The sequence below is a fragment of the Zingiber officinale genome, chromosome 5A (genome assembly GCF_018446385.1).
Source record: "Zingiber officinale cultivar Zhangliang chromosome 5A, Zo_v1.1, whole genome shotgun sequence".
Lineage (NCBI taxonomy): Eukaryota > Viridiplantae > Streptophyta > Magnoliopsida > Zingiberales > Zingiberaceae > Zingiber > Zingiber officinale.
This window is the reverse complement of record NC_055994.1, coordinates 75260756-75285847: the sequence shown is the minus strand read 5'-3', so window position 1 is coordinate 75285847 and position 25092 is coordinate 75260756. Positions and strand designations below refer to the sequence as shown.

General features: G+C 34.5%; 1 protein-coding gene across 1 annotated transcript in view; it reads left to right on the top strand.

Moving 5' to 3' along the window:
• Positions 1-23615, top strand: part of LOC121980609 (callose synthase 10-like) — a 39070-nt gene extending 15455 nt beyond the window's left edge. Inside the window, exons 6-22 of the mRNA XM_042532712.1 lie at positions 3434-3551; positions 4535-4654; positions 14221-14336; positions 14452-14535; positions 17292-17404; positions 17633-17685; positions 17763-17939; positions 18031-18078; positions 18279-18437; positions 19716-19829; positions 19905-19993; positions 20084-20242; positions 20367-20469; positions 21251-21370; positions 22107-22157; positions 22252-22431; positions 23214-23615. Coding sequence (XP_042388646.1) covers positions 3434-3551; positions 4535-4654; positions 14221-14336; positions 14452-14535; positions 17292-17404; positions 17633-17685; positions 17763-17939; positions 18031-18078; positions 18279-18437; positions 19716-19829; positions 19905-19993; positions 20084-20242; positions 20367-20469; positions 21251-21370; positions 22107-22157; positions 22252-22431; positions 23214-23450 — 2041 coding nt within the window. The 3' untranslated portion in view covers positions 23451-23615. The remainder of the gene's footprint in view (positions 1-3433; positions 3552-4534; positions 4655-14220; positions 14337-14451; positions 14536-17291; positions 17405-17632; positions 17686-17762; positions 17940-18030; positions 18079-18278; positions 18438-19715; positions 19830-19904; positions 19994-20083; positions 20243-20366; positions 20470-21250; positions 21371-22106; positions 22158-22251; positions 22432-23213) is intronic.
• Positions 23616-25092: the final 1477 nt, after the last annotated feature.

Genomic DNA, 25092 nt, shown 5'->3' with positions numbered 1-25092 from the left:
TTACACTTAGGAATAACTAGTGCCTCCATGACAGACTTGAGAATCAATTCATTTGAAGTGAAAGCATTAAATGTGGAGGATAAATTAGAATATGAGATAAAGTTCGAAATGAGATGTTGGGTACAAGTTCGAAATGAGATGTTGGGTACAAGATCGGACACCCTTTCTGACCGCAATTGGTATATCAAGATCGAGAAATATACCTGACTTGTTATAGGATTCTACCATCAATTCATCTTCTTGGTTGTGGCTATGATTCAAAATTTTCCTTGAATAAACTAGGATATCATGTTTTTGATTTGATATTCCTCCCGTTTCACTAATTTAAGGGATGACTTGGATAGGATAGACATAGAGATAGGTGTGATGTCCAAATTAACACTAAGCAAAGGAAGAGTATCTTCATCATCCTTTGAGAATATGCCACGACCTTGCTGTGGCACATTTTTGAGAGCGTCACGTCCATGGAACATGCTATGGTTAAGCCGTGGCGTGTTTGAGTTCTCCACTTCAATTTGGGCACGCCACAGCCGTGGTGTCATCCATGGTATTGCCGTGGTTGATTCTTTTTAAACCTTCATCATCCTTCCCCTTTGAAATAAGGGATGCTTTCAAAAAAGGTGACATCACAAGTAACATATGTTTTTCTTGTGTGTGGACAATAAGAACAATAACCCTTTTGAGTAGGGGAAAACCCTGCAAAGATAGTTTTAAGAGCTCAAGGGTCAAGTTTGTTGTGCTTATGGGCATGGACATGCACAAAGGCCATACATCCAAATGTCTTCAAAGATGGATTATTGAAATTTGTGGATATGTGTGGGTGAGAAGAGATAAAGGTGTGATAATGTTTGTGGAGCGACTAGGGAGACGATTGACGAGATAAACAACTCTGAGGGATTGCATCTCCTCATAAATATTTTGGAACATGCATGGTGAAAATAAGGGCACATGTTACCTCCGACAAATGATCGTTTTTATATTCAGAAATCCCATTTTGTTGTGGAATATGGACACATGAGCTTTGATGAATAATTTCATTTTCCAATAAATAGTCGACATTGAAATATTCTTTATCATTATCGGTTCTAAGAATTTGAATATTTATTTGAATTGGGTCTGAATCATTTTGTGGAAGGCTTTGAAGATGTTACATTTGTCGTTAAGAAGATAAACCCAAGTAACACGTGTATGATCATCAATAAAAAAAAAAGGCAGCTCGGTGCACGAAGCTCCCGTCATGCGGGGTTCCGGGGAAAGATCCATTGTACGCAACCTTACCCTATTTTTTACAAGAGGCTGTTTCCAGTATTCAAACCCGTGACCTTTTGGTCACATGACAACAACTTTACCATTGTGCCAAGGCTCCCCTTCACATGTATGATCATCAATAAATGAAATAAACTGTCTTTTCCCATGAGGTGTGAATTTGTGAGGGGCCCCAAATGTCACTATGAATTAATGAGAATGGGGTTATATTGTTTTGGAGAGCAATGGATGCGAGTATGCTTAACTAGTCGGCACTTTACAATGGAAAGACAAAGGATTTTTATTAGTAAATAATGATGAAAATAAACGATTCAAATAACCAAAACTAGGATGACCAAGATGATAGTGCCAAGACATTATTTTCTTATCACTAGAAACATAATTAAAAGCAACATTAGATAGTATTTGTATCCGCAAAGTAATAAAAACCTTAGTGAATTTTAGCATTGCCAATCGTCTTACCTAATAGTAGGTCCTGAAATTGACACGACAACGGCAAAAATTTAGCAGTACACTGATTATCAAGAGTGATTTTGCTGACAGAAATCATATTGCATTTTATAGCAGGTACATGAAACACATATTTCTGAATAATGTGCTGAGATAATCGAATATTGCGTATGCCAGAAACTACAATTAATGATCCATCAGCAATCCTAACAGTGGTTTGACGAGAACATGGATAATAGGAGCAAAAAAGATTTCAGCCACCTGTCATATGGTTAGAGGCTCTAGAATCAATGATCCAAGGGATTGTTGAATGATTACAAATGGATTAATTGAGTTTCCCAGAGCAAGAGCCAACATTAGAACTGCAAGAAGCATCGAGGACCATTTGGTTGAGGAGTTTATAATATTGTTCAATCTGTTCTTTGGTGAATGGAGCAGAAAGAACGGAGATAGTAGGGTTTTCTTGGCTTGATTGAGTATGATATCCATGACCTTTATTCTTTTTTGTGGTTGTCAATTTGCTGACTTCACATGTATTTCCCAATATTCATCCTTGATGTGGCATAGTCGGTTGCAGTGTTCATACTAAGGATGCAGTGTTCACACCAAGGGTGTTTATTTTGACATTGACTTGGTGTGGGACTTTTGGTGGAAACCAAAGCTAAAACATCTACTCTAATGGATTGTGGTGCAATAATCTCATTGGTAATCACGACCTTCCTAAAGTTTTTTTAGGAGATGGAAATGGATCACATACAACCATATGACTACGCACCTCATCCAAATTATGATTAAGATTGGCCAAAAAAATCAAACACACGCTCCTTTTCAATATTGCAGTGAATTTTGACACTACAATCAGTGCACGTTGAATTTTCTTCAAGAAATAGATCAAGTTCCCGCTAAAGATCTTAAAGATCAGAGGAGTATCGTGTCACATAATTGGAACCTTGTTTCAATTCTTTCAGCTTCGATGGTAGTTAAAAAATCTGAGAAGTATTGTCCATATCGGAATACATCTTCTAAGCCGCATCCAACACCTCCTTGGCCGTCTTAAACCAGAGATAGTGATGATTAATGTTGGATTTCATGGAGTTAATTAGCCAGGCAAGCATGATTGAATTCTTTGCTAGCTAGATATGGTGTGGTGCATTGCTTGATGTGGGCTGAGAAGAATCCCCCATAAGATAACCCAACTTATCTCTGTCGCAGATAACTATCTTCACGGACTGGACCCATTGTAAATAATTATGGGCTTATGTGCCATAATTTGCGAGGATGAGGCGTCACTTTCAGAAAGAAGAGACATGGTCGAATTAGTAGACATCGGTGGACATGGTATTACTAGTAGATATCGTTGTTGTCTTTGGAGGAGAAGAATCACATGTGTTTGTCTATAGAGAGGAACTTTGCCATGATACCATATATAAACTAAGTTGAGAAGAAAAATTCTCTCATGTTGTATTAATGAACTGGAGTTGATAAATAAAGAAGGAATAAATAAATAAAAAAAGAAAATTATTCTACCTAAATAAATTATTCTATCAAATCACTCTAATTGATTATATCTATTTGCAACTATGATTATCTCTATACAAAGAAAGATAAAATATTTAATTATATCGTACAAAACCTAATTCTGTTTTAATATGTGAAAGCTCTTTTTCGTTGCATTGTAAGTTTGTTGTCTGTTGATTGTTTGTTTGCTGGATTTCAGAAACGAGGCTCTACGCATTGCTTTCATACATGTTGAAGAAAAAGTAGCTGCTGACGGACAAGTTACCAAAGAGTTCTACTCAAAGCTTGTGAAAGCTAATGATAATGGACAGGATCAGGTAAGCAGCAAGTTTCTTCTTTTCTCTCTTTTTTTAATCTTTAGTAATTCTTTATTATTGTTGTTTATACTCCATATGTGACTGACATGTGGTACTAATTAAATATGAAGATCTTTTATGTGCTAAATGCTCAAAAACAAACTTTTACATAAATTCTCTGATTCTGTCTATTTTGTATATTATTCATTTATACCCTTTCAGAGCTCGACCTCTGATGTGTCGAAAATTCTCTGATTAAGGAGAGGACTCATTCCTCTGTAATTTCATGTTTTCAATTATTCGTATGTTTATTATACTAAGAAAAAATGCTAGCGAGTTACCTCTTTAAAATCTCAACTCTTTTTAGAATCCTGAATATTTTTAATCTGGAAGATGTCAGAAGCTGATAAAAGTTGAAGTTAATTTTTTCTTTATCATAATGCAGTGTGATAGTGGAAAGATCTTGTAATGATTTGGAAATTGACAATATTTAGAAATTGTCAATGGTAGGTAATAATGGTTTCTTCTCTGTGAAAAATTACAATTGCCATTGGCCCTGTTCCATACTCTTTTTTTGCCTGATTATCCTTCTGACAAGGAATTGAGAACATAATATGTATGCCCTGGCAAATTGATGAATTCATTAGACTAAGAATAAACATTTTTAGTTAATATGCATGGTGGTATCACATGTTGGGACATGCTCATGAGTCATTTTCATACAGTATCATCTTTGTCTCTCTGTGCCTTAATTCGTTATTACACACGTGTTAAACCCCTCTGGTAAGAAAAAATTAGTGGTAATTAATGCAAGTGTTGTTGAGCCTTCAATTTATTTTCCGAGAAATGAGCTACAAGCGTACTAACTTTTCACAGTAATTCCGATGCAGCTTATTCTGCTAAATAACAAATTATCTATCATGTGGTTTCACTAAATTTTATTTATATTTTTGTCATTGATATGGAAAATTTTACGAGCATGTTTTTGGTTTTTTGTCATCTAGGAAATTTATTCAGTAAAGCTTCCTGGAGATCCCAAGCTTGGGGAAGGGAAACCTGAAAACCAGAATCATGCCATAATATTCACCCGTGGAGATGCCATTCAGACTATTGACATGAATCAGGTTGCTTTTTGATCCATTGTATTTTTAGAAAGTTTATTCTTCTACCAGTTATTATTTTTGTTAACTTATAACTTCAAATCTTCGAGGTAATTAATTGAGGATGAAAACATGATTCGAGCATGGTTGTCAAATTTCCAATCCGGATTTTAGGATATTAGGGTTCAAAATGACTTAAAACTAATCCAAATTTCAAGAAGGATCTTAATTGGGCTTTGATCTTATGAACCTATTGTAGGATCAAAAATGAACGAGAGAGCACAACGGAAAATAAGTATGCGTTTATTTTTACTTGGTCCTTAGTCCCGCGACTACTACTCTAAGGCCTACGATCCCTTGGACCATATAAATCGAGCAATCCACTAAATTTCCCCTTAGAAAAAAACCTTCGGGTAGAGAGGTCGAATACATAAATGAGAAAAGTGTAACAACCTACACTTTCCTATGTAGGTATAATAATAACTGAAAACACACTTTTACCAACATATGTAGTAGTTGTAGTTCGTAGCTCGAGGTCAGTGTCGCTGCGATTGCAGTAGTTGGGCGTAGCAAAGTTGCAGTAGAGCAGTAGCAGTGACATAGCGTAGTAGAAAGGGCTAGAAGGCTTATTCAAAGTTGATGTACAATGATGAGGTCAAACATTTCTTTTATACTGCTTTAGGGGCACCTCCAATGACCCAGGGCCCTCCATCGAGCTGATCCGTTTCGATATGGTTGCTATTTATCAGCCTGGGGTGCCTCCAATCCTCTGAGGGCACCTCCAGTCCCATTCGAGGAGCCTCCAATCAAACCATGGCGCTTCTTATCTGTACGGGGCATCTTTGGTGCTTTAGCTAAAGTGCCTCCAATCAATTGAGGCACCTCGAGCACTATTCATTCGAGACTTATTTTTTGCTCTAACTACTGTGAAACATGTTAGTCCAATATAACAAAGCACACCTGTAAAATAGAATTAGAACACATGATAAAATTTATGAATTAGATCTTGTTTATACGATTAGGATCTAGTTTTGATCTCAACTTAGATTTTCTAAATGGATCTAAGTTAGACTGGCGCAAAGTCCCACGGGGACTCATCTTCACTGGATCTCTCCTCCAGTTGCGTACCTTACCATTTGCGAATCACTTAACTTGTCGTCTAACCTACCAGGTCTTTTTGGCAGATGCCCATCTGACTTGTAGCCCATTGTAGGTCCTGAACATCTAACTAGACTTTCTCGTAGATATAAGATCCTTTATTGACGTATCCGAGCTTTCTGCCAGTTATCAGGTCCTCCTGATCTAATTGGACTTCAACCTGGTGTCTGGTCATTTAGACCCGTCAAGTCTTTTACTTTGTACACTTGGTAAATCATACATAATATAACTTTAACTATTTGTCATCCATTAAAACTTGAGTTTCACAACAATCTCTCATATTTTTATGTAATGACAACTTAGATTAAAGTTAGAACAAAAACATGCATCATCATGTTATGATTATGTTAAGAAAAAAATAGTAAGCATTTCATTTATTCTAGCATGATTTTATTTCTATGATTCTTTTTTTTTTGAGTTATCTAACCAGTTATACTCTGTTTGACATTCATCAAAACATGCAAAGTTAAGCCATGCAAAGTTAAGCCAATAAGTAGTAAACAAATCAATAATTTATAAAAATATTACCAAGCAACTTACCATCCCAAATAATTTCAAACAAACACCTCCCTTTAACACTTTTGAAATAATATAATTTTTATTTCAAAATTTTGTACTTAAAATGTTAAAAATGTTTTAAGTAACAATTTGAAGTCTTGAGAATCAATTCTGAAGGAATGTTTTCTAAACATATTTTCAAAGTATAAATTTTCATAAGGATTTTCTAGTAAAAATACTTTGAAAGCTGACATAATAAGTAAAAAAAAAATTTCTAAACAAGTATTTGAAGTAAGAAAAGTTTTGATAAAAGTTTTCTAAACAAATATTTTTCAAGGAAATCTTATGAGAAATTTTGTTTGAAAGTACTTTTCTAAGCAAATATTTGTCAAGTATGGAAATTTTGATAAAATATTTTTATCTTTCCAATTTGTTTTGAAAACTTTTGAGAGATAATTTTGGAGGTACTCTTTTCTAAATTATTTTATTTTGATTTTTTTTTAAATGTATATGTTAATGGAATCTCCTCCTTAACCTAACATTCTCTTTTTTTCTTGGCAAGTATTTTAAACAAAGTATTCTAATGTCCAAGCATGCAAAGTGATACATCTAAAAAATATTAAAATATTTTCAATTAAGCATCTCAATTGTACTAAATTTTCAAACAAGGTAATTTTATGAGTTTTAAGAGATGATTAATTCAATGATTTGGCTAAGGTAGATTTTTTATTCTTAATTATTTTTGGATTAAATTAGTAGAATTTTTTAATTAAGTTTAATTAATTTTTTTTATTGATTTGCTTAAAATAAAATTTTTTGTGTCTAATTTAAATTTTATTTGAGCTTAAAAATTCCTTAAGTCATTTAGCTATTTTAAAAAGAATATTATTTAATTTAAAATTGATTAATTGGTAATTTTGAGTTAAATTGATTAATTGTTAATTAAATTATTGCTTTCTAATTAACTTTATTTGCCATTTTGAGTTAATTCAGTTAAAGTTATTAGTTTATTACATATTAAGTTAATTAAAAAAAATTAATTGTTTAAATTAATTGAGGATTGAATTATGATTGATTAATTAATTGTTGAATTTTTGATTAATTAACTTGATTAAATTATGATTAATTGAGATTGATTAAATGAGAATTAATTAAGTTTGATTAATTAATTATTTAATTTCAGATTAATTAAACTAGGATTAGTTGATTAATAAATTTCAGATTAGTTAGGATTAAATTTAAGTTTTAAGATTAACCTAAATTTTAATTTTAAATTTAGGTTTTAATTTAATTTATATTAATTTTGATTTCCTTTAAGTCAAGTTTAGATTATGTTTAATTTTAAATTTAAGTTTTTTACTTTTAATTTAAATTTAAAATTTATGTTTAATTAAGTTTAGCTTAAGTTTAATTAATCATCTCACCCTATTCAAGTTTCAACGAAGGTAATACTATAGTTTTTGTGCGATGAGTTATGCTGTTTTTCAGGGATTGTTTAACTTGTGTTAGATTTAAGTGTAGCTTTGGATCCACCAAGCAAACTTCCTTGAATAAGCTTCCAGGACGTGGTGAGTCACTTGGACATCATTAGAGTAACCACGTATTTTAGACAAAGCTTTTTAATTAGTCTCACCCAGAGGATTTAGTACTAATCCTTGGTCTTAATAAGTTAGAATTATTCTAAATTTGTCTAGCTCTAATTATCCAAGTGGGTAGGCTATGTTCTTGAGATTCCAACTAATTTGGTACCTCCCAAAAAATTATAGAAGTTTTGTTTTGTGTTTAAGTAATGGATTTCATTTTTAAGTACATAATATAGATAAGCTTTCAGAACCTATGCTTTGATTTGTTTCTTATTTTGACTAACCAGTGAAATGAATGTTTTATTAGTTGAGCTGGATTTATATCCGAGTCCGGACTTGTTGTATACAACTCTTTGGGATTCAAGTATCATATCTAAATATTTGGATCTAGTGGTGAACTTTTCTAAAAGTCTTTTACATTTTTCAACTTCACATTTCAATATGGAATTCTCTTTCTCAAGTTTTACAACTTGAGTTGAATATCTATGTTGAACTTGTTCAGTTGAGGAATTCAAGTTAAGTTGTTCCTTTATGTGATTTTCCTTAAGGAGCACTTTAATTTATTCTTCAATTATAGTTAATTTTTATTTAAACATACAATTACTTAAATTTGTAGTTAAATTAAATTCTATCTCGTTAGAATCTTCTGAAACGAATATGGATCTGTAGCTTGATTCGTACTTGGACTCATCTTCTTGGTCTGATTTGCTTTCCGACTCGGGTCCAGTTGCCATTAGCACGAGATAGTTTGCTTGCTTCAGTTCTTCAACATCCGATTTTTCTAAAGAGGACTTGTCCGAGGTGACTTTGAGTTCCTTCTTTTTATTTTCTTGGGCTTTTCTTCTTTCAGATTGGGACAATCGTGTTTGAAGTGACCCTTCTTGTTGCATCCAAAGTAGTTAATGTCCGCCTTTGCGTTGTTGGATGTAGATTTGATTATCTTCGGTAGATCCTTCTTGGTGAAGTTTTTCTTCCTTACGGTGAACATCTTTTTTGCCAGGTTTACTAGTTCTTCATCGGATTCTGAGTCAGACTCAGTTTCTAGCTTGGGTTTGGTTTTTGTCTTACCTCCTTGGCAGAACTTGTAAAAAACGCTATATGTTTGTCAACCTGTTTTGATTAGTTTGTTGATGCAGTTCTAATTCACAAAATAATTCATCTAATTATTATTCGGAAAGGTTCGTCAAAACATTATAAGTATCTACTATAGATGCTCACAGCGCATTTTGAGGAAACGAGTCTAGGGCATACCTTAGTATATATCGGGTTTTGAGTTCGTGGTTGACGAGGTGAAGTCCGTTGAGGATGTCTTTGATCCTCATGTGTAGTTGACTTGCGGTTTTTTCATCCTGTATTTTTATATTAAATAAATTATTTCATAATAAATCTTGTTTTGTTACCTTAGAATCCTTTGCGCCTTTATGTAGCTCAACTTATTCCAAAGGTCATTGCTGTCGAACGGTCCGATTTGGTTGAGTTCCTCATTTGTCAGCCGACATTGGAGGGTGTCCAGCGCCTTCGAGACAACTTGGGCCTTCTTTATTCCTGGGTCCCATCTTTATGGGTCGAGGAGCATAGCTGTTGCTTCATCTATTGGAGCTCTGCACCCTTGTCGAACTCTAAACCATTGTTTAACGTCCGTCTTTAGATAAACCTTTATTCTCTTCTTCTAGTATGGAAAGTCGTTTTCGTTGAAGAGTGAGGGCGAGTACTATATTCTTTATTTTGGGCCATTTAGTTTAAAATATCTTGCACACAAAAAAATCGAAAGAAATGGTTGCCAAGAATAAGTTTTGGATTAGTAGTGTAGGAGAAAATAAATAAGATAGAAAATGACTCGAGTGGTGTTGTACTGATTTCGAACAATTAAAAAAAGAGAGATTTGTCACAAGAGGTGATTTCACCTATTCTGACTCGACGAAAATACGAGGGGAAAAAATTTGAAAGTATCTCTGCTCGAATTGTGGTTGCACAAATTCAGAGTGACTCTGTTTTGATAACAATTGTGTGATAAAAAACAAACGAGAGAGGGAGGGGGTGAATCTCGTTTTAAAATTTTTCTTTTCAGTTTTAAAAATTTATCGAAAAATTAAGTACACAGCGGAATAATTAAGAATAATACAGCGGAAAATAAGTACACATTTGTTTTTACTTGGTTTGTAATCCCGTGGCTATTACTTCAAGGCCCACGATCCCTTGAACCGTATTGATTGGACAATCCACTAAATTCTCCCTCGAAAAAGCTTCGGGTAGAGAGGTCGAATTTAAAAATTAGGAAAATATAACAATCTACACTTTCTTATGTAGGTATAATAAGAACTGAAAACACACTTTTACTGATGCTTGTATTAGTTGTAATTCATAGCTCGAGGTTGGTCTCGCTTCGACTGTGGCGCTATAGATCGGTAGCAGAGAAATAGCGCACCAGAAAGAGCTAGAAGGCTTGTTCAAAGTTTATGTACAATGTTGAGATCGAGCACTTCTTTTATATATATTGGGGGCGCCTCTATTGATCCAGAGTGCCTCCATTCGAGCTGATATGATTTGAGATCATTGCTGTTTATCCGCCTGGGATGCCTCCAATCCTCTGAGGGTGCCTCCAGTTCCATTCGAGGCGCCTTCAATCAAACCAGGGTGCCTCCAATGCCAAAAATTTATTCGTGAATCTTATATGCGCAGGGGCGCCTCCAGTGCTTTAGCTGAGGCACCTCCAATCAACTGAGGCGCCTTGAGCACTGTTCATCTGAGGTTTATTGTTTTGCTCAACTCTTGCAAAACATGTTAGTCCAAAATAACAAAGAATATCTGCAATACAGAGTTAGCTCACATAATGAAATTTATGAATTATATCTTGTCTGATACGATTAGGATCTAGTGTTGATCTCAACTTAGATTTTCAAAATAGATCTAAATTTGACCCGTGCCTAAAGTCCCACTGGACGGGTCCTCACTAGATCTCCTTCCTAAAATCTGCTCTTGTCCATGAAGAAGTGGTACGGAGTCCTCCATCGGTTTGCAATCGCCATAATGCCTGCACGTCCCAGTTTGCGTCTCATGAAGCATCCTACGAGGCTGAATATGAAGGCATCCTCAACTGTATCAATGTCGTAAAAGTCAATCTTTAGACGCTCTCCATTCCGCTCCAAATGTTGCAATAGCACGTTGTCTGGTCTTGGAAAGGAAAGGGGCAGCGAGGCAGTATGTTATCCAGGTGCTGTGTGTGTCCAAATGGAAAAGGGCTAAAGCAGCCTGTCTGCTACTGTTCTTCACACAATAGGAACCCACCAACTCTTTTGTCTATAGTGTTCGTCTTCTTGCTGAGAACTCCAGGCCTTTCACAGCTCCTCTCTGTGCAGATGTGTTGCTCCTCTGTCCAGGTGGGTGATGATGTAGCTCTATTCTGAGCAGCACCATCACTCCGACTAGTTGCTCCGCTGCACTGTCCACCAGCACCTTCTGCTAGCCTTCCTGCTCACCATCGAGTAGTGCCTCTGCACTGCTTTGTTGCACCACCGCCCAGTTGCACGGGGCTGCCACACAGCCGGTGTGGCACCGCTTCTACTGCAGCTCAATAGAGAGCCATTGGGTCATCTCCGCGTCAACCAGGTTCGTGTTGTCGCAGGTTGTCTTGGGTGTCCTAGTGCGCGCACAACTCTGTTGCTCCAATCACTTCCCTCTAGTTTCTAAAGAGAAGGTAGAGTTTCTCTCTCTAGAGTTGCTCTGGTTACTTTCCTTCTATTGATACTATGTTTGTGGTGCATATTGGAACGCTAACTTTTGTGGGGCAGTGTCCTTGCAAACTTTACAATTTTCCTATCACTTTTGGTGGCCATAAGTAAATTGCGACTTATTGTTCTCACTTTTGAACATAACTAAGTATTATTCTCTCTTTCTAAAAAATTATTAGCTATTATAAGTTTATATGCTATCGAGAAATCCAATATAGTTTTTCTTTCATTTCTTGTTATTAAACCATGACCCCCATGCACCGTATTATATTTTTCTTTTCTTATTCCTACATGTCATTTAGATCTTATCCTATTAAAATCATTCAAAATATTTTATACTACCTCATATAGGTCTTCCCAAAATCCATGTTTTAGTTTCTTCATTTAATCCTAATTGAGGTGCATAATGCTAATTGCATTGATAGTTTTTTTTTTGTTACCACTATTTTGGTAGTTATAATCCTATCTCCCTTCCTAAATACTCTTATTGTTTCATCTTAATGAACTATCTAAAACAATTCCTACTCCATGTCTCGTTTTACTCTTTAGTGTGTACCCCATAACTTGAAGCCTAAATTCTCTATCATCTTTGCCCTCTTTCCTTCCTATTCTGTCTATTGTAAAACCAAAACATTAATTCTTCTCTGAATTATCGTATCTATTATCTTCATTGCTTTGCTAGTGAACGTTCTTACGTTTCATGTTTCAAATCTAAGACAATTGATATTTATTATACCACCTAGAATGTGATAATTCTTGCATAGTTTTTAATACTACATTATATCGGTCTTTGTCGGGACGTTGCAGCCGGATCTAACATGTTTTTTTCAGGGAACAACCTAGTATTAACACAATAGTTTGATGGATCGATAAATAATATTTACATACGTTTTACATTGGCTAGTAACCTAATGCAACAATAATCTTACATATTCCCCAGTTTAATGTGCTTAGAGGTTGTTAGGTTGTGTGGGCTACACACATAGATCGAGGATATTAAGTTTTATATTTTTAGAAAATCCTATGAAATAAATTTTTTTGTTCCCTAATTTACTGTGCTTAGAGGTTGTTAGTTGCGTGGTTATCCACAGAGATAGATATAATTATTTTTATAAATCCTATGAAATAAAATTTTCTATAGCATTTTATTCTCAAACTTGATGAATTTACTAAGCGTGTCAGCTAGGAATCTTGTTTAGATGCCTTAGTGGCGGAAGGAAATAAGTATCTAGGTTTCATTTTATTGATTTCCAAGTTTGATTTTAACAATATTGTATATTGATCTCTGAGTAAATGTACTTTTGAAGGCATAGAATTTTGGTGAGAGTAATTGAGAGATTTATATAAATCACGAAAAGTAATGCACATCGTAAACAGAAAAGAAAGGGGAATTTGACCCAAAGTGAAAACTATCAAGATATAATTTATCAAATTCATTTGTATTATAAAAGTAGTCAATGCTTACAGTTTCAAGTCAATTTTAAATTAAAGCCGTTCCTTAATAAGTTAATAAGTTAAGTCAATTCTGTTGAGATTTTTAGTCAGAGTTCATGCTATGATAGAGAGATGAATCTTCCAAAGTGCATAGCGACTGACTCTTCAAATTTTTTTGATATACAAACAGCACTAGCTTTTTATGAAATCACTGAAATATACTTAGTCCAATGGAAGGAACTCAAATGTTGATAATGCTTGGATCATGAAATACAAAATTCATTGCTTTACTGTCTAGATGTTTTCCTAAATATAGCTACAAATATCAGTGTCATCATCTCTAGTAGCACACCGTGACTGCCCAATATATGCCCATGATCGGCACTGTAAAATGATTTAGATTGTCTTATTGCCCCTCTCAACACTCAACAAGGTCAAGTTCTTATTGGCAGGGATGAATAATGTAAAGATTTTAGGATCTGTTTTAGCAAATTTAAGTTATAATTTTTTTACAAATCTATCAAATTTTACTAGTTACTAACAACTAGATCACTTGCACCCTATCGTAGGAGTAGTAGTCTCTTTTCATTTTATAAAGGGATTCTCCACCACTCCTGTAAGGAACTTTTCAATTTAATAAATCTTGTACTTTTTTGTGAGTTTTCTTTGTGTGAGATTGTTTCATGGTGCAACATACAGTTGTTGCAAGTCAGCAAATAATCAAGAAGATGCAACATACATTTTTACTGCTGGATTATTCTGTTGGGCAGTGTTTCTAATTTTTGTATTTGATTGGAAGATGATTGCCAAATGCTACCTTCATAAATATCTTAGTTTATAAATATTCATTTAGATTATGAAAGAGCATTGTCATAAGTTGCTGCAAACACCCTATCATCATGTGAAGGTAGTATTGTTCCAACCTCATGGTTACTTCCTCCTGATGGTATGCAGTTTCTTTTATGTTGTGTTATATTGGCTACTACATGAATCTGTATGCTAAATCATGTATGATGCCGGTGGTTTAGTGCATACCCAGCAAGAAGTCTCTTTTTCTTGTAATATATGTTTTATTTATTTTAGATATCATTTCATACCTTCTGCCTTGTAGCTCTGGTCTTCAGATTAACACAAACTTGGTGCTCTTCATTTTTCTGTAATCTGTGATGGGAATGATGATGTGACACAGGACAATTACTTGGAGGAGGCTGTGAAGATGAGGAATCTTCTCGAAGAGTTTCATGGAAATCATGGCCTTCGAGCTCCCACCATCCTTGGTGTGAGAGAGCATGTCTTTACAGGAAGGTAAGCTGTTTCTTGATCGTTAAAGTTTCTTTTTCGATGCTATACTAGTTTTCCTTGTACAATTTAATTTTTTATTGCCTGAGTTTTTTCTCTCTCCTTTTTCTTTTGTTGTCAGTGTCTCTTCACTAGCTTGGTTTATGTCAAACCAAGAAACTAGCTTTGTTACTTTAGGACAACGTGTTTTGGCATACCCTCTCAAGTAAGTATTGCCTTTTTAACTCACAACACTGCATCATCCAGAATATTCCACTTATATGTTTATTTTATCAGTTTGCTTAGTTAGTTGAGTTAATCTGATCGGACTAACTTGATCGAATAACTTGATATTTCCTGTTAAGTGTTTTTTGAGATTTAATAGATATGTTTGTCCCCTAGATCAAATGGTTATTATTTTTTCAGCATTTCTCATTTATCTGTTTGTTTATGCAAAAGATAAACTGTGGCATTTATCATGGTTCCTAGTTCCAAATAGCCATGGTGCTGATAGCATACTTCATCCTATGTTTTTTCATGTAAAATATAAACTGTGGGTATTGACAATGGCTCCATAATAGCCCTAGCAGTTGACAGCATACATCATCATCATACCCCTAGTACTGCATCGTAGTAGTCAAGATTCAGATCCTTTTTGGTTACTGCTGTCTCAATCTCATGTATCAAAGTCTACTGGCCTATACTGTCTGATTGGATTCCCTTATAGGTTGATTTTATCATCAAAATATTTACATTTTGTTTTGACTATCATAGAGTTGTTATCCTCTCTTTACCTTTACATGGATGGGTTGTTGTGATTAAGCCGGGTCAATTTTTTAGAGTTGTCTTCTAGTTTGTAAGAGGCAAACACTTTGTTGATAGCGGAGGTCTATGAGAGTAGGTGCTAGTGAAGTCCTAGGTTTAAAGTTGTAGAAAGCCTTATCTCCACAAGAGTTTATTGAGATTCATTTAATTTTTAATTTTTCTCAAATTATCTACAAATTTCTTTCACTTTTGTATCATTTCTATCCAAAAACACAATTTATCTGGTTGGCTGCCACTCACAAAAGTTTATCTAGCCATTAAGCTTTTGGTAAGGCACCATGTCATTAATACATAGGCCATTTAGATCATAAAATTTTTTATGGGTCTTTTTATTCTCCCACCTTTAATTTATTCAGCCTTTTAACTTTGGCATCCATTCTAAACAGAGAATGTATACAAATGTTTTGTTTTATTTCTAATGTGCATTTGAGTTAAACAGTGTATGAAAATATGTAGAAAGCAAGAAAATACCTGATTTCGTATGCCCCCTGTGCATGTCCATAATCAACACTCAAGACCTTATAATCAGATTATTCCTTAGCAATTCAAGGGCAACTCATAATAAGTTCTTGTCTTCGTTCAAAGTCCTTGACTCATCCATAGAAGGGAGGACCATTTCAAATTTATTCCATGTCAATGGCACATAGGGAATTTTTCATTCCACTCACCTGCCAATATGCAAGAAAGCATGAGACACCTTGACATGACCACGAGAAGAACTCACCTTCTTTGAGGTACACGGCTAACTCCTCTTCCTTTTCCTTTGCTGCCTTGGCCGCTTTCTCCTCTTCCTCTACCGTCTTGTCTTCCTCTTCTTCCACCTTGTCTGCCTCCTTTCTTACCTTGTGCTCCCCTTCCTCTACCTCCTCCTCATAGTGGTACTCAATAGTAATGGAACAAAACTGTTCCATAACCGTATCGTGTATCGTTTTGTTCTCTCGCTGAAACTCCAAACCAGCTCAAGACTTTAAACCTTGTAAGGGAATATTTCAAATACTTTTAGATCACACTAAGGATGAGAGAGACTCAAAAACCCAAGTTAATTGTCGGAGCTGGTTCTTGGCAGGACCATCTATGTGAATATTTTCTCTAGTAGTTTTGAACCTTGGTTACATGTAGGTCAGTTTGGTTGACTCCCTCTAGATAACTGTGGTCCATGTGCCAATCTATGGTCTGCAATACATATCATGAACTTTTGCTGATATGCATATACAATAGTTTGCAGAATCAGGGCTGAGATTTGAGCAATGAATTCCTTAATTTCAGCAATATCAGATTGATAGGATTGGAATCGGAAGAAAATTAATAATTTTAAACTAGTTAAATGGAAAATCATAGTAAATATCTGAAAAGAGTTTTCAAAATTAATTTTTTATATAAAATTATTATTCATGTCCTTCATCACATTTTATATTAACATTAATATTTCTCATATAAATCTATTATTTCTTTCTTTTATAGCTATTTTTTTTTTAAATTAACCTTTAATTGAACATTTGCCTTATTTTAATGCTGGTCGACATCCTAACACATGTCAAATGAGGAAGAGGAAGACAAAAAAAAAAAAACTTGATAGCAACAATAAAATAAGATAAAATTTATTTAAGTATAGATGATGATATTGTAGGGTGTAGAGCCCAATGACGTAGAAGGATTCATATAGTCGATCCTATCTAATGGGATAAGGTTTAGTTGTTGTTGTTGTAACCTCTAATTTATGATATAATTTATTATCTCCTTAATTATAGTCTATTTTTATGAGTACCAAATTTTGTTGATTACAATTTTATTTACATGGTGGTTTGAAGATTGACCTTAGCAAATAGATGTTTATTTTTATTCACTGGGAGAGATATGGGAAAAATATATATATTGATTGTTATTTAACATGAGAAAAATAGTAATCTCTCTCTCTCTCTCCTCTTCCTGGAATCAGTTAGGATCAACCTCTCTTTTTTCATATGGGATGATATGGCTCACTTCCGTCAATTTCTTGCTTCATTTTTTCCTACTTTCATTTTTTACAATTAGCTATTCATAATATAATCCCCTTCTTTTTCTTATTGTACTTTTTACTTTTTAGAATTTTTTCCCTGTATGTATTTTTCTCTTTCTAATTTAATGGCCTTATTTATTGTTTGCTATATCACTTTGCAGGGTCCGGATGCACTATGGACATCCAGATGTTTTTGATAGGATATTCCACATAACTAGAGGTGGTGTAAGCAAGGCATCTCGTGTAATCAATATCAGTGAAGACATTTATGCTGGTATGTTTTGTGAAAATTCAGTATTCTTTGCCCTGTACATCTTCTCAGGCTTTCTATTTTGCTTTTAAATGCTGTAGGTTATTTACAAAAATGGTGATTTCTCATTTGCTTAGTGTGTCAAATCTACAAAAGTTTCATAATTTTATTGCAATTTATTCCATCCATCTGCTTTTGCTTTTGGTCTTCAAGTGGTTAGCATTTACCATATCTGAGAAAATATTCTTGCAGGATTCAATTCTACATTGAGACAGGGGAATATCACACACCATGAATATATTCAGGTTCATTCACATTGTCATTTTTTACTCTAGCGTAACAATATTCTAGTTCATGTTTATAGATACTTCGCTTGTAATAGGTTGGAAAAGGAAGAGATGTTGGGTTGAATCAAATTGCACTTTTTGAGGGTAAAGTAGCTGGTGGAAACGGAGAACAAGTACTGAGCAGAGACGTATATCGTCTTGGGCAGCTTTTTGATTTCTTTAGGATGTTGTCATTCTTCTTCACAACTGTTGGCTTTTATGTTTGTACGATGGTATTAACCCTCCATTTTTCCTTTTACCTTTCAGTGTTACTAGTTTTCTCTTTGAAGTTGTTTAACAGATTTTTCTGAAATTTTGATGCAGATGACCGTTCTTACTATTTACATATTTTTATATGGGAGGGTATACCTGGTATGCCATTTGCTCTTTGTAACATGTACAATAATTAGTTATTGCAAAAGAGATTGAGCTTGATCCACCAATTTTCTGTTTGATATTTTGACAACCTTTGAACTGCTGAACAAACTAGCACTATATGGTCGTTTTCTTTTTGATGCATCAATTTTGTCATTGTTATCCTGTCTTCAAATCAAAATTTGTCATATTTTTAGGCACTGTCTGGACTAGATTCTGAAATCTCGAGGAAGGCAAGAATTTCAGGCAACACTGCACTTGATGCTGCTCTGAATGCTCAGTTCTTGGTTCAAATTGGTGTTTTCACAGCAGTACCAATGATAGTTGGTTTTATACTGGAATTTGGGTTAATGCAGGTCTCTCGCTTTTATGTTTTATAGTGAAATGTTTTCCCCCTATTATATGTTGAATCTGTGAACCTAATGATCTGGTTGGTATGTATACTAGCAAACTGAGAATTCTTACTGGATAATGTTGTTTTTTAGGCATATGATTTCATTTGAATTATCAAAGTCATTATCCAGTTGTCTTCTGATATCATTGTAAATCTAAGTACAAAAGGGGTTTCCTTCATGAGATGGATATTAGAATTGTGAGATGAGCCTTCACATTTGTTTATTAGATTACACTATGCAAGATTCAGGACAGTTAGAGCTCAAATTCTAGTCTTCTTCTGAAGCTGTTCAAATTGTTTTGGTTTAATCAATTATTTGTTGATATAATTGTGTTTGAAACAAGAATTTTCATCTTAAAAAAAGATTGTTTGCCTCAAAATTATTTGCCCAATTATTTACTTTTAATCCCACCGTGTATTTATTTAATGGTCAATTCAGAAATGTTTTTTTTGTGGATATAATTTTGTTTGGAACAAGAAATTTCATCTTATCTGCTCAAACTAATTTGTCGATTTTTTTTTTTTGTATCCTAGTGTATATTTATTTCATGGTTTGAAATCTCGTATTGTGTTGAGTGAAATGTATCATTCTGGTAAATCACCAAAACTTGATACCACTTGGCACTAAGGTTCAAAATCTTGAGTTGTGTTGTAGTTTCAACCTTTGATTGGAAAGATACTATTTCATTATGTCGATGTTCCGATGCATGGTGCCCATGACAAATTGGAGGTTGAAGGAGGAAGGAGATGAAGCAAAAGAAGGAAACATTGTTTGTGTGGAGTGGTATTGAATTTCAATAATTACCAGAATGATATGTTTCGACTGCTTTACTCGGCATGGTACTAGATTTAAAACCATGTTCGTTCCTTCAACTCCAATCCATTACTGACTCTATGCATCGAAACATATACCAAAATACTATTGTTCCGATCAAAGATTGAAACTTTAGATCCTAAGTTCAGCGTATATATATTCAATGGCCAAATCTGGAAATGTTTTTTTGAAAATATTTTTCCAAAAGAATTAACTCTGATTTGATTGGATTCAATTTATATGTTTGCTTATGCTTTTTAGCTTAGTAGATGCTTCATTTATCACAAATATACAAGAATTTAAAGTTTTATTGTAAAGAATTAGCATTTTCAGATTGAATATCTGTCTAATTTAAGTATATAAGTATCACTTTTAACAAAAATTGTTCTGATTTTGATTGGTCTTTCTCATGTCGAACTGTTGCAGGCTGTCTTCAGCTTTATTACTATGCAATTCCAGCTTTGTGCAGTTTTCTTTACATTTTCCCTTGGAACAAGAACACACTATTTTGGTAGAACAATTCTTCATGGAGGTGCTAAAGTATGTCCTTTCAACTAATTTACTTCCATAGTACTTGATGCCTTAACTAAGCGAAGTGACTTACATATATTGCAGTACAAGGCGACAGGTAGAGGCTTTGTTGTCCGTCACATCAAGTTTGCTGAAAATTATAGGCTTTATTCTAGAAGCCACTTTGTCAAAGCGTATGCTCTCTTCCTTTCTTGTTTGCTACATTTGTATTTGTTCCAGAAATACCTGTCACTTATTGACTGTGAAGGTTTTGATTATTGCAGACTTGAAGTTGCACTTCTTCTCATTGTCTACATTTCATATGGATATACTAGAAATGGTGCATCCTCTTTCATTCTTCTAACTATCAGCAGTTGGATTCTAGTTATATCATGGCTATTCGCTCCATATATTTTCAACCCATCTGGATTTGAGTGGCAGAAGTAAGTTACTACTAAAAATTTTGCCAACTGATATTCTGAATGATTTTTTTTTAGTAACTTTTTGTCCACATATTTTACCTTGAGCTAGGTTTTTATGTATTACTATTTAATCTCTAATTTCAAGGACTGTTGAGGATTTTGATGATTGGACTGCATGGCTCCTTTATAAAGGTGGTGTTGGAATCAAGGGAGAATATAGCTGGGAATCTTGGTGGGATGACGAGCAGGTACTAAGTATGCTTATGATGCTTCTTAGTACATGTTTTACACATTGGTCTTCTATTCTCTTCATCATATCAGAGTATATCCTACTGTATAAGCATAATCATAATAATCAAAGAGGCATATTAAATGATTTCAACTATTAAATTTAATAGAAGTATGGTATTTTAGATTTACATTGGTGTATTTGGTTTGTGAGAATAACTATGTTTAATTGCAAAAATCACATTGGATTTGGAATACTTATTCGGATGGAATAAGTTTTCCAATTGTAGAAGAAATAATTATTTCTTTCTTTATTTTAGGAATGATTACTCCTTATCTCTTTCATTTTCAAATAGCACATATGATGGACCTAACCCGGTGGACTGGACAAACTAACAGTTAGGGCAGTCTAGCTGGGTTTTTTGGGTTGGGAAGGTTGGACAGGCTGGTCGAGTTAGACAGGCCAGTCAAGCTGTGCTGACCGGTTTCTAATCATTTAGTTTTCAGAATCAGATGGACTTAATCATTTGGGTTCAAGAGAGTTTCTAATTACACTTATTGGCACAATTGCAAGTCAATATTTGAACTGCTGCTTTTTGTTGAGAAACTTGTCCTGAAACTTTTTTGGTATATCATTCTCTGTTTTGAATGGGCCTAACCCCGATACACTAGTTGATTTAATGTGCAGAAACTCATGCCTCTATTATCTTATAAAATGCTCAAATGCTGTCATGATGTTATCCGATGTAAACACCTAATAGAAGTTTTGAGAAATGCATTTCTAACATATCTTTTCTGCAGAGTCATATACAAACACTTAGGGGGAGGATCTTGGAGACCATCTTGAGCCTCAGGTTCTTCATATTTCAATATGGGATCGTCTACAAGCTGCGTCTCACTGGATCTGATACTTCTCTAGCTGTAAATTTTCTCCATTGAACTTGTTTAATACCAGAAATGCTAAAAATGGTTGCTTGTAGTTCAAATCCACAATGGGATGAGAAAATGAAAAATACTACTATTTAGATATGCTAGGTGTTGTTTCAATAGATGATAATATGAGAAAATAGATTAACTTGATGGACTTGTTCAAAACTCTTAATGTAATTAGATTGGTTGCACCAACTAGGGTTGAAGGTGTTACGATAAGAGGGTGATTAAAGAATTAAAAAAGACAATCCCATTTTAGGCCCATACATACAGTTCAATGGTTGGGTAACATTTGTATTGCCAACCCTAAACAGTGTGACTCATGGTTTACTGTTTTATGATACTGACACATAGTACCATATTATAGTATAGATGCTGAGATAAAGCTTGTTCAGTCTTAATTGTTTTGGCCAGCAAATGAGCTTGTGTCTGATCAAGCATGAAATTTCATCTTGGAATGCAACATGCGTCTTCATTTGCTCCTTTGTTGTGGAACCTCATGCTTTGATAATCATAATCATATGCAACATATTCTTTATGCAATCCTATCCCGGATATTTTAATACCACGAACATTGCCTTCATAATTACTTAGCTTTAAATCTCTACGTCTATAATGTAGGATTAATTGAACCAAGATTATTTTTCAATTTTTCATAGTATGATATGAAGATGATTTTTTTTTTTTTTTCACTGCTTGTCTTTGCTGAAGTTTTCTAGCTTTTCAGGTTTATGGTTTTTCATGGTTGGTTCTGTTTCTTATGGTCTTGATATTCAAGGTTAGCAACATTTATGTTCTTGTTTTTTAAGTTAGCACAGATTCTAAAGGATTTGAGCTATTTTGCATAATGACTTCCATTCATGCCTCTGAAGGTTTTCACTGTTAGTCCAAAGAAGACGGAAATTCAGCTGATGATGCGATTCACTCAAGGAGTCACTGCCATAGCACTCATAGCTGGACTTGTTGTAGTTGTTGCCTTAACAAGACTGACAATTCCTGACTTGTTTGCCTGTGCCCTTGCAGTTATACCTACTGGCTGGCTCATACTATCTGTAAGTCCATAATATTCGTTTCTTATATTGTTTCAATGGTGTGCCAATATAGAACTTACCTTATTGTGGGTATATCTATTGTCTAAATAGATTATTCTTATTTCATTTACCAAGCACTAAGGTTTCAACTCAGAAGTTTCTGTATGGTACATGTGCGCCATTTATTGGTTTGTTTTTCACAAACTTATGTTCATTTAAATTCAAATTTAGTGCAATTTGCCTTAAAAGATAAATAATAGGCTTGGTTCAGCAACCATTATATAAATAGTATTCGATATGGGAAAAATTCATTTTTGTTCAGTAGGCTTTTGAGGGGAAAAATAGAATAAGAAAGTAAAGTGGATGGAAGGACCTGAGCCAGAACATTACAGATAGACGAGTTAGAAAAACATCAAGGAAAATGAGCCATGGGTGGAACGTGTCAAATCATAATGAATTCCTTTTTCAAAACCTGACAGCTGCAAAGGCCCATCCTTCATGAGACAGATACTGCCACAAAAAGGAATCCTAGAACAAGTATCTAAACCATTCCGAGAACCAAACCATGAATCAAACTGTAAATCTACATCATATCACGAATCACACTAGTAGGCTTTCATGGTCATCTGTCAATTCATTTTCCAAAGGCACTGGAAATATACATTGGAATCATTACTATTTATGCATTGGTTCTCAGCTTACGTGGAGTAAAAACTCCTAATGAATTATTATATTGTCAGATATGTTACAGGCTTCCTATGTCAGTAATTGTTCTACAGCATTTTGTTTCTCTTATTTGACAGTTGGCGGTTTCATGGAAGACTTTTATCAAACGTTTGGGACTATGGGACTCTCTCCGTGAAATTGCTCGACTGTATGATGCTGGAATGGGTGCTGTTATCTTTGTCCCTGTAGCATTTCTGTCATGGTTCCCATTTGTCTCGACTTTCCAATCTCGTCTTCTATTCAATCAAGCATTCAGCAGAGGGTTGGAAATCTCCCTCATCCTTGCAGGGAACAAGGCAAATGTGCAAGCTTAAACAAGTCTTTCGGTTATCTACACAGATTTAGGGGGGCTATGGTCCCCAAAAGATCTTCTAATGTAGCGAGGCAACTGAGTGTGATATGCAGGATGTATTACGAAACCTTTTAAGTTTAGTATTTATTTTGTATTGCATTTTATCATTTAGTTTTCAAGTTGCTTATTTCCCAACTTTTCATCTGTATATCTTTCGCCTTTTGCATCAGCTTCAATATTTTAAAACCTAGGCCAAAAGCAATAGGGAAACCATGGTTCCATTCGTTTGCTATTAGAGTTTGTGATCTGGTTGAACCAGTTTGCTCATGTATATTTGTCCGGGTTGTGTTTAGAGTCGTAACTTGAGTATGTCCTTACCTTAGATCCATATCTCTTATCTTGCAATCAAATGATATATAGGTGGTGCTCCAAGCGCCTACACCATCTGCAAATCTTTGTAAAGGGAAGAGTTTGATGGAGATCATGTGAAGGGATGAATTTGATCCTGCAAGAATTTTTTGTGAAAGGGGCGTCATGGAAGCTGGATATTGTAATGGTACATTGTAGGGTTAGCTAGCTGGTGGGTTTAAATATGGTCAAGTAGAAATGTAACTTTTTTTTAAAAAAAATGCAATATATTTATAAATATCACTTAAATTTAGTAGGGTCATAGACATTTTATATTTTAGAATTATTTTATACCAGTAATTTTGCGTAGAACAATAATATCAATATTTTTTTTAATTAATTATGTTACATATATGATGTTTCTTTTTAAAGTTTAATTATCTTTATGAAACGACAGGAAAGGAAAAGGTTACTAGTAAAACTTTTTGGCCCAAAGTTAGTCGGCCCAAAATAATTCTCAAGCCGGATTCAAGTTAAGACAAATGATTTTTTTTCAATACTGGTTGAAATAGTTTGTGGCTAGCAATTAGAATAATTCATCTGTCAAACTTGAATTTAGATTGTCTTTTTTAATTTTTTTATTGATAGAATTTAATTTTAGTCGGTAAATAAAAATTATTTGGATAACCCAAATAAATTACCTTATTGAAAATAATCTCACTTCTTCACAAAATGAAGTAGCTCTATCATAATGGTAAGTATCCTACGTTAGTTTTGATGTGGTCAATTAGATTAAGTTATGTAATGTAAATTTGACATTTTGTGTCTGAGTGTGCAGGAACTTAGGAACATAAAAAGTCGAGCAGAAGATGTAATTAGCGAGAAGGATGACACGGGAAGCGAGTCGATGCGTGGCTAAGTACATTCGAGGGATAAGGTGCTGCGGAACAGTATATTGGTGAAGGATGTGCATGACGTTCGAGGGACAAGAAGATAGGAAGGAAGCTTGCTTGAGGAGAAGACCTGAGTTGGGTTTGAGTGAGCTCAATTTCGAACGATTGGAGCATCACCTAAGCGAGCAGGTTCGAAGAAGATCAACTTGAAAGTTGATCTTGAAGACCGGAGGTGCCTCACTTGTATGGAGGTGCCTCTAGCAAAGGCGTAAAGGCGCCTCGAATGAAAAGGCACGAAGGTGCCTCGAGCAAGCTCGAAAGCACCTCAAGCAAAGACTCGGAGGAGCCTCCAATGACATTGAATGTACCTCCAATCAGTTAGAGCTATTGGTTGACCGCTATAACGTGGATAAAACACATTGG